Source organism: Siniperca chuatsi, linkage group LG16 (genome assembly GCF_020085105.1).
Source record: "Siniperca chuatsi isolate FFG_IHB_CAS linkage group LG16, ASM2008510v1, whole genome shotgun sequence".
NCBI lineage: Eukaryota > Metazoa > Chordata > Actinopteri > Centrarchiformes > Sinipercidae > Siniperca > Siniperca chuatsi.
Window position 1 is genome coordinate 28,385,235 of NC_058057.1, and position 25,222 is coordinate 28,410,456.

General features: G+C 43.7%; 1 protein-coding gene across 2 annotated transcripts in view; it reads right to left on the reverse strand.

The window, feature by feature from the left end:
- kif26aa (kinesin family member 26Aa) overlaps positions 1–22,130 on the reverse strand; it is a 70,348-nt gene extending 48,218 nt beyond the window's left edge. The window contains exons 1-2 of one of the 2 annotated variants that reach the window (XM_044168124.1): positions 22,059–22,130; positions 1,710–2,162 (exon numbers count right to left, since the gene is read on the reverse strand). In XM_044168124.1, coding sequence (XP_044024059.1) covers positions 1,710–2,162; positions 22,059–22,115 — 510 coding nt within the window. In that variant the 5' untranslated portion in view covers positions 22,116–22,130. Of the gene's footprint in view, positions 1–1,709; positions 2,163–5,863; positions 6,351–22,058 lie in introns of those variants that run through there. The other variant, XM_044168123.1, reaches the window with a different exon arrangement.
- Between the last annotated feature and the right edge of the window lie 3,092 nt (positions 22,131–25,222).

Sequence of the window (25,222 nt, forward strand, 5' to 3'; positions counted from 1 at the left end):
AGCATGCTCCATGCTAAATCCAGCATAGGCGGTACTGGTGGAATCCAAAAAGACCTTTAAGTTTGTCATTTCCTGCTAATAATTCAGCCACTCCAGGAGCAGCCAAAAACCAGGGCTTCGAGTTGATTGTCTTTTCAAACATGGTTACGGCTCTTAGCTTGTCCTTTGTGTCCATTGGACTGCTTGAATCAACAGAAATCTTGGTCATGGCGGATCTCACCTCCTCCATTTCTTCCAGTTGAAAACGGATGTCCGCTGGGTCCAGGTTTCTTGGTCAGATCGTTCTGTTGTATGATAGTCAAGCCGGGGAATCAAGCAGGAAGGAGTAAGACCCAAATGCAGAAGACCAGACAGGGTGGGTGCAATATAAGTAATTTAATGAAAGGAAAAAAAGGCTTGCACTGATACAGGCAGGCAAGAGTCACACAAAAACAGGTAAACAGTCCAACTTAGGCAAACATCAATCCAGGGAACAGGCAAAGTCCAAAAATCCAAAATCCAGCGAGGTCGAGAGAAAACAGAGAAATAATCCAAAACACAGAAAACTAAGGCCGGGACGCTTGACGTGAGTAGAATGACAATGTGACACGTTGACATCCTTCCTTCATTCACCTGTTCAGGATCATTTCCTGGCAGTAATCAGCAGCGGTGTTGAGAAAAATCCCGTCACCTCAGTCAATCACATCCTCCTCGTGTTTTGTGACGTCTGCAGGTGTCGGATCAATAACCTCCTCCGTCTCCCTGCACTGACCTCAGATCATATTCGCATCTGTGATCACATCTCATTGATCCTAGCGCCTCATTACGATCAGGACTGAGAGGGCGGATCTATAGGGGAGCTGACACGCACACGAGTTGACCCCGAACACTGACAGAAACATTCACCTCAGGTCGTCTGATGTCTGAAGACGAGTTTGACTCTGATCTGAATGTTAAGAAGCAAAATGGAGGCAGAAATAAAACCAAAGTGAACTAGAAGTGAGGGCAGTTTTTAAATGTATGTGTGTATATGTAGGTGTAAGAGTGAAAGTGTGTCTGTATGTGAATTTATCTGACTATATATTATACCTCTAATTAAAATGATCAGTTCTTAAGCCTCATTTATGATCATGGTTTTATACTTTAATGTAATCTGAAAATAATTTACAGGGATTATGTTCACATTACATTCATAAAAAGTTCTTAGACCCAAATAAATTACATTACAATTAATTAAATTAAGATAAAATGCAGAAGCCTGAGTGCATCTCAAACACCTGTGATGATTAAAATGTAACATGAGCAGAAAACAGCTACATGAGATCATAAATCTGACAAAATACTTCTCTGGAGACGAAAGTGACGAGTTAGTGCTTGAAGTTTTGGAACAGAACTTAATCGAACATTTATTAATTGACAAGACATTTAATGAATGTTAAATAAATGTTGAATAACAAGAAGAAGAACATAGAAGTCAGGTCTTCAGCCTCAGACGTTCTGTCTCAGGTCCGTTGATTCACTCCTCTATTTCCGACTGTGGTGCCGCCTCAGACAGAAGTGTTTAATTCAATATCAGTTATTATGACTATTAACCTCTCTCCGTGTCCTGTGGTTTACTTGCTTCTGTTCTGTTCAGATTACCTGTTCATATCTGAATAATGTATTTAAGATTTGTCTACACCCCCACTTCCTTTCATCTCTTTCCATGCAGTTTGTCCCTCCCTGCTTACCGTAGTGTGTTGGTGCTCCGGTCTGCAGCAGGAGACCCTCCACACTCCCTCCAGGTAGTGTTGTGCGTTCAGGGGGAGGGGCGTGACTGTGGCCAGCCCTTTGGCTCCACCCCCACCCAGGTAGGTGCTCTTAACGCCGCCCCATCCCCACGGAGCCCGGCCCCCATGCTGCTCCTCATACGACCATCTTTGCTGCTTCACCGGCAGCTCGTCGCCCCCCCAGCTGCTCTCTGAAGCCGGACTGGTGGTGGTGTGGGGTGGTACACCGGGGCCGGCGGGGCGAGGCGTCATCTCCCTGCTGATGCCCAGAGCACGACGCAGAGCGAGACGTCTCAGCTGGTGGAAGGGGGCGCCGCAGACGTCACAGCGGGCGTCGACTGAAGCATGGCGGCCACGACGCGGCCACTGGAGCCGCTGCAGCTTATCGAAGAGGAAGGAGGCGTAGGCCGGGTCCTGGGGGGAGGATCATAAAAACATACACAAAATAATAATAATACCTGCAACAATATACATACAAGACATAACAATTGCAGCAGGAATAGCAGCACAGTATAAAGTCACAAACCTGTTAAATATTTGTATTTAACACAAGCTGATGTTTCTGTTTGCAGCAGAAACAAGTCGTGAACATAAAATTGACATATGAAGTTGAACTTGTGATCAAACAGCTGCTTTTTTCCACCTCCAGCAGCTACAGAGCAACATGACGCTTCATCAGGAGGCGTGTCTGTGTCTCCTGATGGACGTCAGTCCGGTCTTCTCTCTGTCAGCTCTGTGTTTGGTCTCCAGCAGCTGCTGAGGGAAACATCTGGCTCTTTAGCAGCTAGATGCTCCGCTACGTTCAGCAGCTAGATGCTCCGCTACGTTCAGCAGCTGGACTCTGACTGCGTCTGGCTGCTGTCTGCTGCTCAGCAGCTCGAGTTCAGAGGCTTTTTACAGCTTCTTCTTCTGTGGAAGCGACGCTCTGAGAGCTGAGAGCGAACCAGAGCAGCAGCAGATGAACAGCGAGCTGAAAGTCTCTATGAAGCCGAGCTGCAGGTTCAGCTGATGGTTCAGCAGCAGAGACACCGACACACTGTCAGTTCAAACAGTGGTCTTATAGAAATCTACTTAATACCCATACCAAAAAAACAGAGATAAAAACAACGTGATATATTCAGTGGAGTCCACACCTCTCCTAAAAAATGTGTCTAACTCAGACTGTTAAACCTCATTAGGTTTGGGTAACTTTGTCTCATGGTGTGAGCAGAACCATCTGCAGCTCAATGCGACAAAGTCTAAGGAGCTGGTTGTGGATCTACGAAGGGCCAAGGCACCAGTGACCCCGGTTTCCATCCAGGGGTTCAGTGTGGACATTGTTGAGGATTACAAGTACCTGGGAGTCCACATGGACAATAAACTGGACTGGGCTAAGAACACTCAGGCTGTTTACAGGAAGGGCCAGAGCCGCCTCTGTTTCTGAGGAGGCTGAGGTCCTTCATCATCTGCCGGACAATGCTGAAGCTGTTTTATGAGTCTGTGGTGGCCGGTGCTGTCCTGTCTGCTGTTGCATGCTGGGGCAGCAGGCTGAGGGTAGCGGACCCTAACAGACTCAATAAACTGATCCGTAAGGCCGGTGACATTGTGGGGGTGGAGCTGGACTCTCTGGCGGTGGTGTCAGAGAGGAGGATGCTGGGTAAACTACACGCCATCTTGGACAGCGTCTCCCACCCGCTCCATGACGTGCTGGTCAAACAAAGGAGCACCTTCAGCGGAAGACTCATCCCCCCACAATGCACCACAGAGCGCCACAGGAAGTCATTCCTGCCTGTGGCCATCAGACTCTTTAACTCCTCCCTCTAAGTGTCAGTCTGTATGACCCGAAGTCACTAAACTGGACATTGATCATTAACATCTCTGCAATACTTGACATAATTGTGCAATATACTCTGTTTTCAGTTTAATTTATTGATATTTATTCATGCTTCTATTACTGCTGTGCAATATCCTCCGTCGCATTATAATCTTAATAAGTTGCACTTAACTTGACAGTACTCATTATTGCACTATTACTTATTACTTATATTTACATTGTATTATTATACCGTACATACTTATCATCAACTGGTAAATCCACTTTGTACTTCACACTTATTTTAATTTTATACTTATATCCACTTTGTACTTAATTTATCTGACCTGTATTATAGTGTTTTATATTTTTTGCTCAGTGCTTCTCTTCCTGTGTGACTGATGTGACAGTGAGCAGCTGTAACGAAAGAGTTTCCCCTCAGGGATCAATAAAGTGTTTCTGATTCTGATTCTGATTAACTTCAGCTGAGCTATGGATTTTGTCCTCCATCTTTAAATGTGTAGTTTATCACTTTATCACGAATGATCACACAGATACATTTTCCAACTGTAAATAAACTGGTGAGTTTTGTGTGAAACAGACATTCGTTGACAGAGTGACAAAATCCAGAAAAATGTTTCCTGCAGCTCCAAAAAGATCCAGCTTTTGTAACAAGAGACTAGAAGTTTTTATGTGAACAAACTTTATGATCCAGCAGCTGCTCAGTTTTCACTTCATCCATCATCCGACACAAGCTTCTCCTCTTCATCACAAAGACACAGTCTGATCACACACACACACACACACACACACACACACTCCTCTACGGCAGCAGCAGCAGGACATAAAATCCGTCCGCAGATTTCCAGTCGGTCTGTGGGGATCTGACCTCTGACCTCCAGTCCACACGAGTCAGCGATCATGAATGTCGGATAATTTCACACATTTACAGCCAATCAGAAGGCTGCACCAACACTAGAGGGCGGGGTTAAAGTCTTCTGTCCTCCTCCTGTTGCCTCCCTGATCTCCCTCCAACAGCTCTGAGTCTGTGTGTCGTCTCCACTTCATGACCCGACAGACGTTAACATGTTCAGACTCTGCTGAAGACTTTCACAGTGTTCTCAGCTGTTCACATGGAGAGTGACAGAAATACTTGTACACGTCCGAAAATACACAGAGGTTTGTGTTGGACTGTGAGATCTGCTGAAGCCCGTCTGAGCGGGCAGCACCCAGCAGCACCCCGCAGCACCCAGCAGCACCCCGCAGCACCCGGCAGCACCCAGTAGCACCCCGCAGCACCCCGCAGCACCCGGCAGCACCCGGCAGCACCCGGCAGTACTGAGGTCAGTTTCAGTGTGAAGCCAGAAGCTCCATCAGAAACAGACACTTCACTCAGACTTTTCCAGCTTCTTTGTTTGACCTTTGACCTCTGCTGCACAGCAGCTGGCAGGAGGTCAAACAGCCGGTTAAAGTTCACAGCAAAGTCAGGAGGAATTCAAAGAAATCTGCTTCAGATGATTTTTGTTCTGAATATTTCTGCTCTGACAAACTGACAGCTGATGTTAAAGAGACGTCCACTGAGGAGAGAAGCAGGTAAAGAGAAAGTTACCAAGAGGTAAAGCAGTCATCCTTAACTAAAAGCAGAACTTTGAAGTATTAAATAATATAAATTACAGTCAGAATCACTGAAACCCGTCATTAATAGATACTACAAGACAAAGACGACCAGTAAAACCAGTGTGTTCTGGTGTCGAGCTCCAGACTTACAACAAACAACCAGAACTTCTGTCCACAAAGTCATCGCACAGTCCAGAAACACAGACTCCTCCGGGTTCGCATCCAGTCGAATTCTCACTTAAACTAAAATACATATTGTTTGTTTGACAGCACAAAACGTCATGATTCTATCTGTCAATCATTTTGAAACCTGATGTCACTGCAGTCGATCTTTTTATAACAGAACAGCAACATTTAACAAACAGTGTCATGTTTGTGCCTGTACGTTTCAGAAGAGACCAGGATCATGACTGCAGTCTAAAGGGTTTCAGCACACCAGTCTCAGGCTGATGCACTAAACTCGCTTGTTAAGGAGTTTAATGAGGCTCCTGTTTGTTCTCAAAGATAAACTCTGACAACCGCTGAAAAAAGGCATTTAACAGCTGTTTTTCCAGTTGGTTCTAATGTTGTATGCGTTATTTTTATGGTCATTTATGGTCACAAGTCACATGACTCATTCATAAACTGAATGCAAATAAACTAGAAACATCCTCCGAGTCACAGAACGCAAACCTTTGAGAAATAAAGAGAAATGTAGAAAACTAACCTGTGACGTCCAAACAGCTCTCAGAGTCTCAGAGTCTGGATGATCCTTTAGTTTCAGAATCCACTCGACATCTGACTGCAGACCAGCAGCCTGTTTCTTTCTTTACACGTCAGTCTTGTAAATCTCTTTCTATTCAGTGGTCGTGACGTCGGGGCGTCACAGCAGCTGCAGACAGAAACAACTGACCTCTGATCAGCTGCACTCATCCAGTAAACACAAAACTGTCCTGAGTTTTCTGTTTCTTTTGTTTCACCGGGATGAAAATCTGTCATGGTTTCGGGTCTTGAGTTTAGTCTCTTTTATTTTGTAATAGTCACCTGTTTTGCGCTTTACTTCCTGCCTTTGTGTTTTTTCCCTCCAGTTTTGATTGTCTTCCCCGCTCTGATTAGTTTCACCTCTAGTTACTAGTCACCTCTTCCCTCACCTGTGTATATTGTCTGTGTGATTCCTTTGTTTTTTGTCAGTTCGTCCCAGTTGCTATGTTGGCGTGTGCTTTTGTTTCCTGCCATTTGGACCTGTGTCTGCCTGCCTTCCTGTTACCTGTCTGCCTACCTGTACCTGCCAGTAAGCGACAATAAATCATTGAACTGCACCAGTCTGCCTGTACTGTCTGCGTCTGGGTCCTTTCCCTGTTCCCTGCTTGCCAAACGGTAACAAAATCCGAGACTGAATCCTGAATATTGGCTTCACCAGAAGCACAATGTACAACACTTAAAATGACTCAAGTTAACTGTTGGTGACCTCTGGTAGTCGTGCGAAGTAGTGTTGTAACGGGAAGAGGTCAGCGTTAACGTTGAAGGATTTTAAAATGACTTACAGGGAATATATCACACTCTTCCCAGAATTTCTCCATACAGATGCTCCTTGTTTGATTTGGCGCACTTCCTGCCGCTTCCTGCAGTAATGCCGTGGCGGGTAAAGGGGGGGAATAACTGTGGGCTGCACCTGATAACTGTAGACGCAAGGCGGCAGCAGGGTGCATGATCCTGATAATCCACCCTCCGAAACACAATGCGGGTTGTAATGGCAGAGTGTCCGTATTTCTGCTCGTTGACTCCACAGGAAGTGGAGCAACTGCAGAAGCAACATTTCAAAGTGTAACTTTGCTGAAGTTTTCAGCAAACATATGAGATATTTGTGTCTTTTTATGTTTGTAGTGGAAGAAACTTTCAAACTTTGCTGTGCCTCGTGCGTAAATGATCACAGCGTCTCTTAATGGGGAGCTTCACCCTGTTTCACCAACTCGCAGCCCATCTGCTATGAATGCAACTATTGTCTGGCTTGATTAGTTGTGTGAATAACATTCAAAGATCTTTAAACATACTATATAATGTTTATAAAAATGACAAAGTTAAGAATTAATAGTAATAAGACTCGACACTGTAATTTATCTTTTACCCAACATGCTACAGTGTGTGGAGGCAACCCCGTCACCAGACACAGCACTGATGATACCGGACCCCGGACTGGACGCTGCCTCCCTACATGAAGGGCAGACAGCTTCCTGCTTTGGCATTTAATGTAAATCATACGATAAGAAAAGAGAAACCCGTCTCCTACATACAGCAGGAAGGAAATCTGTAGCGTTTCTTCCAGTGAAGGAAGTGCAACGTTCTAGCACCGTACAGAAGTCAGTTATGTTTTTCAGTATTTAACGCAGACCATCATCTTTCCTGAACTTGAACCAGGAGCTGGGTTTAAACAGAACTGGTGGATGTTTTTCACGTCTTGTTCGGACTCATTTATAGACTAAAATGACTTGATAAGATGGAGAATTTAGCAGGAAACAAATGCATCATAATTTAAAAGGTGATCATATTTTGTGTATGAAGAAACTTATACAGCTTATATAGTTGCTTTTATAAAATAGCTACAGTTGTTAAATAAATGTAGTGGAGTAAAAAGTACAAATATGTCCCTCTGAAATGTGGTGGAGGAGAAGTATAAAGTAGTTTGAAATAAAAAATACTCAAGTAAAAGTACAAGTACCTCAAAACTGTACTTGAGTAAATGTTCTTTCCACCACAGCATAGTAAAGCGTTTCGAGATGATGCTTATTACTGGTTTGACCGACTTTACAAAGGAGGAAGTTATTTTTGGTATCATCTTGAAAGACAAAGGACATGAACGGATCCTAAATACCATTATTCTACTTTTTAAAATTCACAAGATTCAAGATCACTTTTTCACCCTTTGTTGCCTTTAGTAAAGAATCATGTTATTTCCTTACATCCCTAAACTTTATGAAGAAAACAAACTGCCATAAAACCACTGAATCTGACCATGAACTTTGGTCTGTCTGAAGACTTCTATTTATTTATTTACCTTGTTTTTAATTTATCATTATTTAACTTATTTACTGTGTTTACTGACTGTATCTCTGCCTGTTGCCTATAAGTATACTAAAGAATGTGGACTGGGCTGTCCGCATACTTTTGGCTTTATAGATTCACTCAAACTGAACTAGAATTAGAATAAAAGATCTAAACTATCATTAACTGGTTTTATTGGTTCACTGGGGCTTTAATTTCCCTGTTAGTCATAAATTTGACTGAATGTTTCAGAAACAGCAGATCTGATTTCTAATTGGTGTACAGCGGTTTGTCCTGATGACTAACAGAAGGAAGTGAGTGCATCTGTCCTCTGGGCTTTGTTCATACGAACTCTAACAAGCACAGAAACAGAAGAAATAACTAACATCTTACTCTACTGAGATTGTTTTCATCCTGCAGAGAGAAAATTGATTTTCTCAATCTATTCATTTCACTCGACACTCACATTAATCAACACACTAATTCCCTCTCTGGATATGAGAGTTTCGAATACTAATTACTCTTTAAAGTGTGTTTGATGTTGCTGAAGGTGAGAACTGAACTGGCTGCGTTGCCTCCCTCAGCTCTAATTATCTCATTAATCATGAGTGCTGCTGGGGAAACGGCAGGGAAACATATATTTACTGAGGTTTATTTTATTACGTGGGAACCTGCAGTCAGCAGCACTGAGAACATGTTGGATATAATGGGTTCTTTCAAACTCTCTGTTTATTATAGCAGAGACAGAAAATATAACAAAGTGAAGTCATTTTAGATTAATTATTAGTGAATTATAAACTCGGTGTGTCACCTGCAGGTTATTTCCAGACCGTGTCAGCAGACAGCAGCATCACAGCTGCTGAAATTAACTCTGGATGTCCAGGAGGGTTAACTAGAGATTACATTTATATTCTATTAATTTACAACAGCAATATGTTTTAGAAACGGAAGCCAATTGGATTATGTTTTTGAAGAATGCTTTTATTGCACCAGAGTGATTTATGTATTTTATATTCTGTGTGTTTTTTATGTCTAATTTTTTTTGTTTTTTATGTTTAATCAGTGTCTAGTAATTCAACACAATGTTGTCTTATTTGGTCCATATCTCTATTAATATTAATATTCCCCATTTCATTGCTTTTATTTTGAGCCTCTGTGCTGTATGTTTTTAATATACCTGCCAATGTAGTATTGTGGAGTCCTGTATGATGTGTTTTTACTGCCATTAACAGTCTCTTTTTATTGTCGCTCTGCATGATTATAAAACATCTCAATAACTGTCATTTTAATCTTATATTCTGCTTTTAGAATTCATTTATAACATCTGTCAGTGCATTATCGGACTTCAGGATGAAAACATCAGTTACAGTGTGTGTGTGTGTGTGTGTTTGGGGGTGGGGGGGCTGTTTTGTATGTTCAATGGTGAGAACATCATATCTACTTAAACACAACCATCTGACCACATCAAACACTGAAATCCTCATCAGGATTCACAGCTGTGTGTGTGTGTGTGTGTACTTTTGCTACATAGTGAGGACTGAAACACGTTTTTACCTACAGAGTGAGGACATTTTTGGAAACTGAGGACATTTTGGCCGATGCTCACAACTTCAAACGGCTGTTTGAAGGGTTAGAGTTAGTAGAGTTAGGCATTTGGTTGTGATGGTTAAGGCTAGAGTAAGGGGCTAGGGAATGACGGTCCTCACAAAGATAGAAATACAAGGATATGTGACTCTGTGTGTGTGTGTGTGTGTGTGTGTGTGTGTGTGTGTGTGTGTGTTCAGTTAAATAATTAGCAGCATTTGTATCGGACTCGTCTCGCTGTTGTTTCTCTGAGTTAAAACGTCAGTCGAAGTTAATGTGAATGACAGAGCTTTCTGCAGGAGGAGACACTCAGCAACACAGCCATTTAATTAACTCTGCGTGTGTGTGTGTGTGTGTGTGTGTGTGTGTGTGTGTGTGTGTGTGTGTGTGTGTTTTGGGCATGCCATCACACTGAGAGGCTCTTCAGAGAGAGGAGGGTGTCGCAGCGCTTGTTGTCCTGCTGCTCACAGTCAGATGAGACAGAAACAGAAGAGATGAAATTGGACGAACACTGCGAGAAAAGCGTTCTTGTGTAAAGTCGGTTCTTCCTCTCTGTGTGATTCTGTACGAACATGTTCATATGTTCCACTGCAGAACTGCAGCTGTGAATTTAAGGAAATTACATTCTGTCGAGTCAGAAGTTCAGTGAGCAGTCAGATCAATAACTCAAGATTTCCAAGAATCTCAAGTATATTTCTGGTGCTCAATATTTCTTTTGAAGTCCTCAAGTCTTCTTCAAGTATGCAATAACACACAAGTATATAATAATAGTTAGACATCTCTAACTATTATTTAACTTGTGTCGTCAAATTCATATAAAACTTGTTCCGACTGCTTTGATTTGAGATCTGAGAGTTAAATGCTGCTGAAAAGAAACCTTTCGAATGCAAGAAATGATCAAATGCAACTTACTGTTTTTTAAAATAACATTGTTTGTGCTTGTTTATTGTTTGTCTTCTAGTTTTGTTTTTGAACTTCACTTTACCAGGTGAAGATAGCATAACTTTGACAAAACAAACAAATATAGCCGCAGTGGGCGGGTTCAAACCTTTTTCCTCCCAGTGGAAGGAAGCAGCTCGATCGGCTAAAATTAAAGCCGCAGGCAGCAACGACCAAAGTCAGCTTACTTTATTCGGTTTGAAAGAAGGAGTGAGATCAATCACACACTTGTTCCATCATCACAAAGCCTGAAACGTTTCATTATTGCGGACTCATGTTCAGGAGATAGTGCTGGATGTCTCCGGTGAGTTTAATCAGGATCGCTCAAAGCAATCTTGAGTTACCGGCAAATATGTGATAGGCCACGCCCACTTGCACCAATCAATATGAAACTTTAGATTTTGGTTAATACTTTCCCCCAGAGCATGCACACCAAATTTGGTGAAATTCTATTCACCGGATTTTGAGGTACAGTTGTTTGGCATGAGTGACGCCCCCTATGGGTCAAGATTTATGATGATTGCACAAATTGTTAATGAGTTATGGCTGATTTTGTGATAAGCCCCGCCCTTGGCGAAGATATTTTGGTTGATGGCGGCCATGTTTTTGACCGATCTTGCTAATTTATAATAGAAAAGTGTATCTCAGTCCCGTGATGCTGTAACACAAAATTTGGTGTGGACAGAGTCAAAATTCAAAAAGTTCTATTCATTTGACTGTTAGCAGGAAATCCATGATGGCGGACTTTAATGGTCCCGAAGGCTTTTTTGTAGAGCAGATTGTGCTGGACTTGTGTGAGAAATTTCAAGTCAATCGGAGTCACGGTGTGAGGGACGTGGCCTTTAAAAAATGTAATTTTGGGGTCTTAATTACAGCACCATCATGCGGCTGATTGTGCTCAAATTTCTGTGGAAGCATTTGCACATAATTTCCAGTTATTAGTCCAAGTTTCATGTTTATAGCTCTTTCCAGTTCACGGCAATTTGAGCCGCGGCATAAGACAAATAATAATAAAAAACTGGCACAAACTTTGCGGTTTGAACCCCAATAATAATTCAAGCTGCAAGCAGCGATGAGCGGGCCCTCGCACCTCCCTCCTGCGGTGGCGTTGCCGGAGGTTGATAGACGCAGCTCTGAATTGTCTCGCGTTTTGGACGCTGCACAAAGGACTTAAATGTCCCTTCCTGTGTCAGCTACGTGGCGCTAGAGAACATCCACTAATTATACGTTACCTTCCAGTATATCAAGTGTAAATGATTATTGTCACACAAGGCTTACTTCCTGCTGCCAGTAGGTGGCGCAAAGGACTATTACTTCTAATTGGCATGTGTCTTCAGGCCGGGACTCTTAACAAACGTGTGAAATTTGGGGCCGATCTGACGACGTGGAGTCGAGGTAGTACTGTTACAGATTGCGAAACATCGAAACATGGAAATTCGATGCCACGCCACGGACACGCCGTTCAACTTATACTCAAATCAAACTTTTCATTGCGAAGGTCTTTAGATTGCACTGCCCAAATTTGAAGTCGATCGGATTAATTATCTAGGCAGAGTTTGTTAAAGTACGGAGCCTTTAAACGGTGAAAAACACCCTAAAATTGCACAGTAAATTCAAAATGGCTGACTTCCTGTTGGGTTTAGAGTATGGCTCCAAGAGGCTTTTCTTTAAGTCAAGAGATGATACATCTGCCTCCCAAATTTCGTACATCTAGGTGAAATGTAGCGCGAGGGCTACTTTGTTAAAATTTTCTAGGGGGCGCTATTGAACCATTTTGCCATATCCAAGCCAGCGACCCCTATCAGACAACAAAATACACCGTTTCTGACACGTGTGCCAAGTTTCATGAGATTTCAAGCATCCTAGCGCCTCAATAACAGCTTGTTTAGCTGGTTAAACAAACACTGATAGAAAAATAAAAGACTTATGATATGAAGTCAGTTTGTTTCCACAGAGCGACGGTCAGACCAGCGCCAGCACACATCAAACACAAAACCTCCTCTCTGACACTTCCTGTTACGACAGGAAACACGTCATCGTGGCGACAACTGGAAAACCACAGCAGAGACTGGATTCATCTTCTTCTACATATTTTTTTCTGTCTGTTTAAGAACAATAAAGTCTGCGATCATCCACCAGCAGACAAACTCTCTATCAGCTGAAAATCCTTAAAAAGGACTCTTTTTGACATGTGATGACATCACCAACAAAGCTGAAGCTCTGAAGATGTTTTTCAGTCAACTACAAACTTTGAGCTTCTCCAAATGCCAGAAACCCACCTTCCTCTTCCTCAGAGGTTTTATCCCAACTGAATAACAGCTGGATTAAAAACTTCACTGAACCTCCGAGTTCAGAACAGCATCTTCTGTCAGCTGCTTTAAACAAGTCAAATAGTGTCTGTTATCTCCACCAAACAGCGTCCACATGTTTCCTCTCCAAATGTCAGCAGTTTAATCTCCATCACAGTCAGACAGTCAGAGGAAGATCCGCAAACAGCCGAGAGAGAAAGATGATAAAGAGTGAGTGCGGAGACGCTGCAGGCTTCAGCAGCAACATGACGACAATCCTGACTGTCTTCAGATTCCTCTGAATCATTCGACCTTTAAAAACCAAACGTTAAACTTATAAAGCAAACATCACCATCCATGGTGATATTTACCTCTGGATCTATTCAGCGTTGGCTGCATTTTTCTGTCACTGTTGGCTTTGCTTCATTTCATATATAAAGTCAGGAATCACACAGCTCAGCTTCGGTTCTTGTTCTCATGATGTTCTGAAGGAGGAATTATGGTGAAAAGGCAGCAACTAACACGATACAAGACGAACGTTATTCAGTGTTTTCGACAATTACACTGTGACTATGTTCAGACTTCAGCAGCAAAGCAGCTCCAGCTGAGAGCAGCACCGCGCTCCCTCGCGGTCTGAAACATTAATAACGTCACAAAGTTGACTGTGTTGTGTGTCTGACATGTAAAGCAGCCTAACTGTGTCTGTAAAACACCCGCAGACTGTGTAAAAGAAGCGGGCGTGGCCACCGTGACGTCACTCGTTGGTTTGTGGACTGCCGTTTTGAAGCCTCGAGTTTGGCGTTTTGGCCGTCGCCATCTTGGTTTTTTGGAACCAGAAGTGACCATATTTGGACGAGAGGGTGGAGTTAAGTCATCAGCTAACACTAGCGCTAGGTAGCTAGCTTGATTTTCATGAACTGAAAACACTGAAAGGGTAAAGTTCTTAGAAAGCACCCAAAAACAAGTTCACAGCTGTTAAAATGTACACAGTGTTAACGCACCCCCTCTATACTGATTGACAGGTCGTCATGGTAGCGACTCGTCAATCACAAGGTAGCCACACCCTAAAGCAAACCCTGCTGTATCGTCGGTTTTACTCTAAACGGGACCATAATTTACTAAATGAACATCGTACCGTACTGAAGTCTGAGACCATGAACTCGTTAGGAAACCGTTTGCCGAGGTAATAAAGTGAGGAGTCGGGTCACTTTCTCAGACTTCTGTACAATCAGACTTCTTTTGCAGCCAGTGGAGTCGCCCCCTGCTGGCCGTTAGACAGAATGCAGGTTTCTGCACTGGCTTCACTCTTCAGCCCCGGAGGTTGCCGCTCTTTACTGTGAGTCAGAGTCACACGGCTGGACCTTTAAACAGAGCTGCAGCTGCGTCCTGCAGGTCTGAAGTGGCTGCAGGTTAAACAGACTGTGTTATCTGTGCAGTGTCAGCGTCCTCTCAGGCTCCTCACAGCAGTAAATCTGTCCCCGGGGCCCCGGCACCGGCCCCCGCCTCGCTGCTAACAACAGACTGAGAGGAAATCAATACAAAGATTACAAAGAGGGAAGAAGTCCAGATCTCTGCTGCAACAACAGGCCTGAAGTCAGAATGTCTCTAATATACACTTCTGAGTCTCTCATTTATTCAAATGTCTCTGTTGTTTTTGCTGCTGTTTGTTTAATCAGGAGGTTATTTTCTCACAGAGGAAGCTGATGAGTTCATACAGCTGACAGGGAAAAAGCCTAAAGGGGTGGAGGGAGGAGGTGCAGGAGGAGAGAAGGAGCAAAAGTGGAGGGATGGAAATGAGGAGAGGAAAGAGGAGAAGCAAAACAGAACAGAGGAGAGGAAGAGTTGTGATGGGGAGGAGGAGGAGGAGGAGGAGGAGGTGGTGAAGGTCCTTGGCCAAGGTGGCTGAAATGAATCCAGACTGCAGAAGTTTCCCTGGAGAAAACACACAAACACTCTGTTTATTCCTCTGGGAAACTGTATTTCCTGTGTCCTCCACCCTTACATGTTGTACCTACACCCCTCTAATGTCAGACCTGAGACCTTCAACCGACCCCATCAAACCAGGACGTCATGAGACAGAGAGTCCGTCCAAGCCATGACCTCAAACACATCTCTGAAGAAATGATGACAAAATGTCTTCACTTTCCAAAAACATCTTTTAAAAATGTCCGTATTCTCTCTGTTGACTCTGAGATCTGGGAGTTCACCTCAACCTGCAATCAACTAATTAAAGCTGCAATGTGAAACTAAAACCACATCAGCCGTTCTTGTATATATTTTATCTGAAGTGAGAACGATGAGTCAGTCCAGCTCTCTTAATCCGGTTAATTAGAAGTCCTCGTCCCTAATCTGTTGCACCCTGTCCTCTCCTCGCCCTATCTGAGCCCTCCAGGCTCTCAGCGCTACAAGAGAAACCGGACTCCTCTGATGCTCGTTAGCGTAGCGAGGACTGACTCTGGGCTCGTCCTCTCCTGAGCTGCTCGGCGGCCATGTTGAAGGTGATGTGTGGTGACAGGGAGGTGAGGAGGGACGAGTGTGGAGCTCGGCAGAGGACACGGCTGCAGTGGACGGATATCTGAGTCTGATCACGTCCTCTTGTTGAACTGGTTTCCAACAGTCATTGACAACGGCACCACAGTCTACTGCATTCAAAGTCTTCCTGAAGTCAAACGCTCATCATGAGGAATAACATATATTACTGGATTATAATTATTAATGCATTAATGTGTTTATCACTTTAATGTTGCAGCTGGTGAAGGTGGAGATCATTTTAATGACAGCTGGCAGTTTCATCTGTAATAATACATCATCATTTATTATATTTTGTATCAATAATCTGAATCTGCAAAGTAACTAAAGCTGTCAGATGCATTTTCTGAAATTTTTGATAAAAAATGAGCTAAAGGATCAATTCATCAACTAATCATTTCAGATTATTTGGTCACAGAAATGTTTCCTGCTTTTAGATTTAAATATTTTTCTCCTTGATTTATTAACACAAAGTTTTTTTTCGCTTCGAGCCACAGAGGATGTAACTTTATCTAAATCACCGCTGAGCTTTGACCTCTGGACACTGCTGAGCTACTGATTAAATAAATATAGTTCTGTTTACGCTCAACAAAACATGGTCGAGTCATTTTTCTCTCCGATTACAGCGACGTGGGATTAAATGAGTTCAGTTCAGGCACATGTTCTGACAAGAACCAGGAAAAGAGATCATATTTCTCCAATATTAGCTTCTCTGCACTGGCTCCCTGTAAAATCCAGAATAGAATTTAAAATCCTTCTCCTCACCTACAAAGCTCTTAATGGTCAGGCACCATCGTATCTTAAAGAGCTCATAATACCTTATTACCCGACTAGAACGCTGCGCTCCCAGGATGCAGGGTTACTTGTGGTTCCTAGAGTCTCCAAAAGTAGACCGGGAGCCAGAGCCTTCAGGTATCAAGCTCCTCTCCTGTGGAATCAGATCTCAGTTTGGGTTCGGGAGGCAGACACCATCTCCACATTTAAGAGTAGGCTAAAGACTTTCCTGACTAGTAACTCAACATCTTCTCTCTCCCGTAGTTCTGTGCTTTCTCGTTTCTCTCCTCTCTCCTTCTGTCACTTTCAGCAGGTATTTCTGCCTCCGGCGCTGCAGAGTCTGGATCTGTGGTTGTGGGCCACCTGCTGCCCCCGTGTTCCTGCAGAGTCTGGATCTGTGGTTGTGGGCCACCTGCTGCCCCCCGTGTTCCTGCAGAGTCTGGATCTGTGGTTGTGGGCCACCTGCTGCCCCCCGTGTTCCTGCTCGACAACTGCTGCTACAGTTGTTGTTATTGGCTCCATTACTAATTGTGACATTATTTTTCCTATAGCTGTCATTTGGTGCCGTCCCTCATTCGTCCAGGACTGGTCTATCGTAGAAAAGGTTTCAGTCGTAGTCATCTGGACGCTGTTTTCAGAATCAAGACGTTTCGGCTCCCATCCGGAAGTCATTCTCAATTGTGAAAAAATGGGCCGGGAACTCAGAAATTTAAGCTACTCTGTATAGATGTCATTCCTATTATTATTAATTTATTAATATTAATGTTACCACTACCATTACATTATTAATATTTTTAAATTCCAGGTTGTATATGCATTGTTTTGAAGAAATACTATAAAGAGTTCGGTCTAGACCTGCTCTGTAGGAAAAAGTGCAATGACATAACTTCTGTTATGAATTGGTGCTATATAAATAAAACTGAATTTAAGTTACACAAAGCAGCAGTGACAGAAGTTAAAAAGTAATGAAATAAAATGACTTTCATCCAGAAAGGCTGCAGAGTGATCAGACACACACACACACACACACACACACACACACACACACACACACACACTCGCAGTGGATGACCTTCCAATACTCGTTAATTAAAACCGGCGGGCAGATTAATCAGAATGTGACACACGACTGAGTTCATCAGCAGAGAAATGCGACGACATTCAGGACACAATTAACTGAAACACACAGAGGTGCAGCTGCAGTGTTGGACGCGTCTCCATGGCTACCATTACAGCCATCTGATTATTACATTAGTTCGTTTTTAATAATCCAGTATCAGACCAGTGTTAGTAATTCTCGCCCCGGTGTCTCTTGGCTTTGGATCTAAACCACGGCGTCAGCGCTGATTTTCAGTATTTAATATTAATGTAAATCGTGTGGATTCTCTGACAGTGAACGTTTCGCACACACAGAGTTTATTTTCTGTAAAACGTCTTTATGAAGTGAACGACGTCATCAACACCATCAGCTTCACACTGGATCTGCACCTGAACCTGGTTTCAGCTCTCAGACCTCACAGACTTCATCAACATCCGTCATGTTGCAGATGTGTTCATGGATGTTCATTATATTAATGTTTATTATATAAATCTGGATATTGTTAAATAATACAATATTTCTTCATACATACTATACCATCAGTGTTTAGGTCTGTTTGGTCGAGCGTTTATTTTACCACGATTCATATTGCTTTGAGTTAACTGTTTCAATCATAAACTCTTTTAACTATTTGAATTATTATTTATTACTTTTAGTATTTGTAGTATTGTTTTTACTTTTAACCTTTATTTCAACTATTTATCCAACACCTTTATCTGTTTAGCTGTCGCAGCAGCGTTCAGGTGTCACAGGTCCAGTGTGTCAGATGACTGAAGCAGCCTCTTGGTTTTCTGTGAACGTAACTTTGAGCAGACTGTTGCTCACACAGATGCAGAAGTTACAGCGCGTCAGCTGATTGTCAGCCGATCTGTCACTTACATGTACATATTCAGATAATATGAGGCGATGCATCACCAGTTATTTTCTGAACAGCTTTAAAGACGTGGTCACATGGTGTTTCCTGTGTAAGACATGCTGTGTGTTTCAGCAGGTTGAAGGATGGTGTTGGTCTCCGGGTCTCCGGGTCCTGCAGTGAGCAGATCATTAGTCTCAGTCAGCTGCCGGCCTGCATTAGAAAACAGCTCCGTCTGGACGCCATTCGTCGTCTCCAACAGATCTGGGGCTTCAGTCTGAGGAGGAGGAGCTTCATCTGTCCTCCAACACAGACCGTCATTTATCTTCAGCAGGACACCAGGACGACACTCTACATATATCCACTCTATATATATGAACGCTGAAAAGGCAAACCCATCTCCGTCATCGTTTTCATTTCTTTTTGTCAAGTCAGTAGCAATCAAACAAAATGATGATTATTCTACATAAACTCAATTAAATGAATCATTTCTTATTGTCTTTGGTATTTTTGTCATATACAGATATGCAGTGATGATTGCTGGGTAATATGTATGTTGATGTTGTCCAATGTCAAGTCTGTATTCGATCATGTGACGAGATGATAAGATATACGGCAGCCAGTTTAGGCGCAAAATCTGTCAAGACTGACGAGCCGAGCGAGCAGTCATGGCTTTCAGACAGAAGAAAAGACGAGAGAAAGAACAGGAGCAGAAGGTAGCAAAGCTCCCTGCATCAGTTTCTTTTGGCTCTAAACAGTCCCAGCCCCAATAGCAGCAATGCAGCAGGTCGGCCGGCCTCAGCAGGTACCGTTAGGACAGCAAGCTACATCTAACGTTAGTCCGAAATAATCATAACAAGTTATACATACATTATGGCTTACTAGGCTACAAGTGACTCCGTCGTAGGTGAGTACAAGTGCTTTTTTAAGGGGACTTGGGCTTTCTGACGGGCTGCTGTGATTTTTACACAAGATTATTGATCATTTTGCTTGGTGCTTGTAAATTATAAGACCGTGGGGAGTGTAATGTTACGGCAGCATGTCCAGGCCCTGGTGGTTTAGAAAAGCCATGTTGAGAATTATAAAGGCGCCTCTAACACGCCCACCTATGATGTCTTATAATGTATTCCCCGTAAGTGCGACGCAAAATGAACACGTCGACCTGATGGTGGCGCTAGATGGAAAGTCAGAGGATCAGCAGAGTTATTACAGTTCATCCTGAGGGGAGCATGAACGATGAAGCACGTCTCATCGCAGTCCAGCAGCTGCTGATGCTTCAGTCTGAACCTCTAGACCAATCGAACGCCAGCATGTCTAAAACTCCAAACACCATCACGATGAACCTACAGCCATTAAAAAAATACAAAAACAACGGCCTTCATCTAATGACAAATAAAGTTCCACAGTGAAGCTCAGATTAGTTTAAACCAGGTCAGTCCAGGATTTGGACCAGCTGAAATCCAGCTGCTGTAAAACCTGACTTTGCTCCATCAGCACTTCCTGTCGGGCTGACGGAGGTCCAATCGTCCGTCACGGTGACGAGCTCATGAAGCTCCTGCTGACTGAGTCACCTTTCTGCTGACCGAGCAGGTCCTCAGGGCTTTTACTGCAGCGGGACCTTCACTTCCTGCTCCGGTGACCTATAAACTTCTCCCCATCCCGCCTCGACCAATCAGCAATCAGACTGTCACAACAGCGACTGCTGCTGGGCTGTATTTTATGTACAAAAGTCTAACAAAACAGTCAGATTATACAGACCACCTGACATCAGCTGGAAGCAGCCAATCACATCGCTGGTCAGTCAGCTTCCTATTTACATCCAAACACAAGCTCCGCTGATTGACAGCTAGAAAGGACTCACCTCAAACATGTCCCGTGTAGACCAGCAGTCAGCAGGCGAGTTTCCTTCCTCCCAAAGAAAACGTGACTCGCTGCTCGTCTCCACCCGCCGCTGCTGCGAGAACGCGAGCTCATTGGCTGATGGAGGTGAACAGCTGGTGGAGCTGATCCTCCAGCCGCTGCCGTTAAAGCACCGCAGAAGAAGAAGAGGACGCAGCGAGACGACGTCATTAAAAGCTCAGACGATGGAAACATGACGCTTCTGTTGGCTGTGTTCGTGTGAGGAAGGCTCCAGCCTCCTCATCGCTCCACACAGCCGATGCTCTCAGCTCTTCATGACGTCAGCAGTTATTCACTCAGTCTGCTTCTGGTTTCATCGGACAGGAAGCACACCAGCGTTCCCACCATCAGAATCATTTGTATATTTGTATACCATATAAACAGTATATGTATATAAACGACAGGAAACTCTTTTACAGATATTTGGACTTATTTTCAGGTTTCTTTATGCTCACATTGAAGATTCACATCAAACCAGTGCAGGGATTCAAACCTGCAACCTTCTACAGCAACACGTCCACCAGAGTGTGTGTGTGTGTGTGTGCATGTGTGTGTGTGTGTGTGTGTGTGTGTGTGTGTGTGTGTGTGTGTGTGTGTGTGTGTGTGTGTGTGTGTGTATGTGTGTGTGTGTGTGTGTGTGTGTGTGTGTGTGTGTGTGTGTGTGTGTGTGTGTGTGTGTGTGTGTTTGTGTGCGTGTGTGTGTGTGTGTGTGTGTGTGTGTGTGTGTGTGTGTGTGTGTGTGTGTGTGTGTGTGTGTGTGTGCGTGTGTGTGTGTGTGTGTGTGTGTGTGTGTGTGTGTGTGTGTGTGTGTGTGTGTGTGTGTGTGTGTGTGTGTGTGTGTGTGTGTGTGTGTGTGTGTGTGTGTGTGTGTGTGTGTGTGTGTGTGTGTGTGTGTGTGTGTGTGTGTGTGTGTGTGTGTGTGTGTGTGTGTGTGTGTGTGTGTGTGTGTGTGTGTGTGTGTGTGTGTGCATGTGTGTGTGTGTGTGTGTGCAGCAGAGCAGAAAACAACTGAGCGAGAGAGAGCGAGATAAAGAGAGAGAGGCAGTGCGGTCAGATCATCAAACAAATCAGAGCGCCTCGTTTTCCAGAGCAAACCAGCGAGAGAGAGAGAGAGTTAACGCCATAGAAGTGAATGTCTCTCGCCCCGGCAGAGCTGCTCTCATGTTCACGCTTCGATGTAAAAACCTGACAGAGGAGCTCAACGTCAAACTAACTTCTCTGCACACTTCTGAAGCGAGGCCTCCACACCTCAGTGACTCTGAGAAACAGCAACGGGACAGGAAGTGAAGATTCTTCCAGCGCTCTGTGAACTCAACACAAATATACAGCGTAAAAAAAAGATAAAAGCTGAATTCATTACAAACTAAAATGTTGACCTCCTGACCTTCTTCAAATCTGCACTCAGTTTTTTTTTGCCACTGCAACAAGCTATATGCACGCACACACACACACACACACACACACACACACACACCATACAGTGAAACCACAAACAGCCATTAAAACCAAAACTAGGAGCTGAAAGAGGCTAAAAAGCTCCGTAAAGCTGCAGAGTTGGTGACAATTCTCTGTAAGTTGACCAATATAATAACGTTTCGGCCTTCTGCTTCTGAACGACATGCGAACAGTTTGTTATCGTCTGCTCTTTGTTGTCTCGTTGCCGCCACCTGCTGGACTGGACCATTGGAGCTGGAAATGGTTAATATTGTGGTTATCGCCCCATAACAGCGCACATGTGACCTCAACCTGTCTCAAGGCTGATTCCTACTCTCGTGAGCTCTGTAGTATTTGCTCCAGTCCCGCCCCTCTGCCCTGTGCCTAGCTTCTCTCCCATTGGTTGTTTGAATGTGCTCCCACCCTGCCTTCCTGAAACACCTGATGACTTTAAACATTTTTTACGGTGTCGTGTTGTCCTGACCTTCAGAGCCGCGGTGTCGGCCAGAGCAGCTGCTTGTCTGTTCAGCTGTGACGCCATGATGTGGCAGCGCTGACACAGCCTCTGCAGCTCCTCCTCCTCCTCCTCCTCCTCCTCCTCCTCCTCCTCCTCCCGCTTGCCGTAGCGGCTCAGTTCGCTGGCCGACAGCGAGCCTTCTGGGTTCGGCCGCGACGCACAGCTCCTCGCCTCCTCGTCATCCTCTCCTGCAGAGCGAAGACGCTTCCTGCGACACGCTGAGCCCAGAGGAAGAGGAGTCTCGCCCTCCACCACCTGCAGCCAGACACAAGAAAACTCACCTGCAGCCTGCTGCGCTCACACTCCTACTTTCCTTTACAGCTTAAACACATTGTGCAGTTTCTCCTTATTTTGTTGACCTTTTGACCTTCTGCACATTACATTCACATTGCACATCAGCAGAGAGATAAATGATGACACATAGCTTTTGTTTCATACATCATATTCACTTCATATTTATTTAGTTTATTAGTTTCTACTTGTAGTTCGCAGTCGCATCGAGTTTAATGACAGCAATGTTCTATTTAAGCCCAAATAAATAGTTCCTTAGACTTGTATCGTATAAAGAAGAACCCTTCTGCGTTCATTTAAGAAACATTCTACGGTGGCCGACACGGACGAACGCACTGCAGCTTAACAAAACACCAACGAATTAAGAAAACATCTTCATCAACACATGAGCAGCATTTAGGAAACACGCTGCAAACACAAAACGACAACCGAGGTGTTTCCAGAGGACTAAAAAGGTTTGTGACTCACGAAGTCGGCCCGTTTCATCTGCTCGTTGTTTTTCTGTTTTTCTGTTTTGTGCTGTTTCTCCACGCTGTGCAGTCTGATCTGCAGCTGCACTCACCTCGCAGGAGCTCGCAGACTTAAAGAAAAGGTTCGTAAAGCATTTTTGAAACTTAAAATTAAATAACAATGTTGGAAAACTGCAGTTAATCAGAGATAATAACCAGGTTCATCAGTGATGGCAGACGGACTGCAGTAGTGAACGTAAACAGCGTTTCCTGGTTAATATCTGTCAGACACTAAATCTCCTCTCTAATCACTTTCAGCAGAGTAGAGCAGAAGTCAGAAACCCGCAACATGAACGGAAGATTCACTGACGACTTCAATAACTTCGTGTCCTCTGGAAACACTTATCGTCGTTTTGTATTTGCAGCGTGTTTTCTAAATGCTGCAAATGTGCTGTCACATTATTCCAAATTATATTAACAACATATATATATATTATATCAAATAGTTGTGTTTTAATTTGTGTTGGTAAATCAGATTCCAGACCAACGAAGTGCAAATCAGCAGGTTAAGTGATCGATGTAAATAATGTTAATAACTTAATAACCTGCATCATTGTACTGAAGTTCTTCTCCACAGAAGCAGCTGCTGCAACACACAGTAAGCTACATGTACTTGAGCCAGTTGTTAGCTAACGTTAGTTAACGCCAAACGGAACTTGGCGCCAAAGTTTGTTTTTTAAATTCCGATATCTGTGGTGGATTTTGTGATGATGTCAGGTCACATGACCGCATAAATGTGGACGCGTGTTCCCAGTTTTGATAAATGTAAAGCAGGATGCGTGAGCCAATCAGGACCAGGACTTTGACCTGTATTTCCTGCAGCTAGCAATAAGTGACAAAACAGGAAGCGGGACAAACAAAAAAGAAGGCGCAGGCTGCATGAGGTCAATATGTGGCCACCTTGTTTTAAATATCCCCTTTGAGCTGTGAATAACGTTTTATGTGACTAAATGTTTTGTCTCTCCTGAACTCACATTGAATATCGAACATGTTGCAGAGAATTTGACGTAAAAGTACAACAACGGTGATGAAACAGTGAAATATGCTGCAAAGCTTCACCAACAGCAGTCAGTAAACACTGAATATGAACTCAGCATACAGACGAGTGAAGACACACGAGCTGAACGATCAGAGTGAACTCATCGCGACATCACCTCGACACATCGACGTGTTCAAATGAGCGACAGCAGTTTCAACAACACAATTCACTTCATACAAGCTTCTGCACACAGACAGGTACAAAGTCAGCTTCACCTGCGTGAAGCCAGGCAGAGCGAAAATCACCTGAGGTCACCAGACTTTACCTTCAAAGTAAAAGCGTAGAAATGCAAGTTTTGCACCCATAGAAAATGAGTATGTTGAATACACTATACAGTGATGCCACAGCTTGGTAAAATGGAATAAAACTACAGCAGAAATGGAAATTCAATCAAAAACCTGAAATTCCAGATCGTCCTCATCTTTAATTTTACTGTGTTTTTTGCGGCACCCATTCATTATTCATATAATGAGGTTTTAATTTGAAAGTGTTGTTTCCAGGAATCTTGACTCCAGCCTGACGAGTCCTGACAGCTGCAGGGAAGCTTTTACATGAAGATAATAAACTGAGACTCACTGTGTATCTCCTGTAGTCCGGTTTGTGTCCCCGAGCCGTGTTCCAGTACTGTGAGTACATCTCTGTTAATACACTCTTCAATAAACTGATTATTTAATAAACTCTCTGATTATTTAATAAACTCTCTGACTCTCAGTGTCATTTGAGAGGCAGCTTCAGTCTCTGAGCCTGTGATGAAATCTCTGCTTTCAGTGCAGTGTAAAATAAAGAGACGGTGTGTGTGTGTGTGTGTGTGTGTGTGTGTGTGTGTGTGTGTGTGTGTGTGTGTGTGTGTGTGTGTGTGTGTGTCAGGACTGTGGGAGGAGAATGATGTCGCTGAAGCGTGAACTTTCAGACTGCAGGATGGGAAGTGAAGGCTGAGATGAGCTCCTCTGCTCCGACACGGAGTTACATAACTGCTGTGTGTAGACACTGAGATAAGACACATGACTAATTAGTGAATATTAGTATTACTAGTTTAAGACGGTGCATTCGTCCAGGAGTGCTCCATCGTAGAAAAGGTTTCAGTCGTAGTCGTCTGGACGCTGTTTTCAGAATCAAGACGTTTCGGCTCCCATCCGGAAGTCATTCTCAATTGTGAAAATGGTCTGAGAACTCAGAAATGTAAGCTACTCTGTGTTGCTTAAGCCCCGCCCTCAGGAAGGAGTCTACCTGAGTGTCTGCTGTTTACCTGCCTAGTTTCACCTGAAACTGACCTAATTGTTTCCATGATGGCC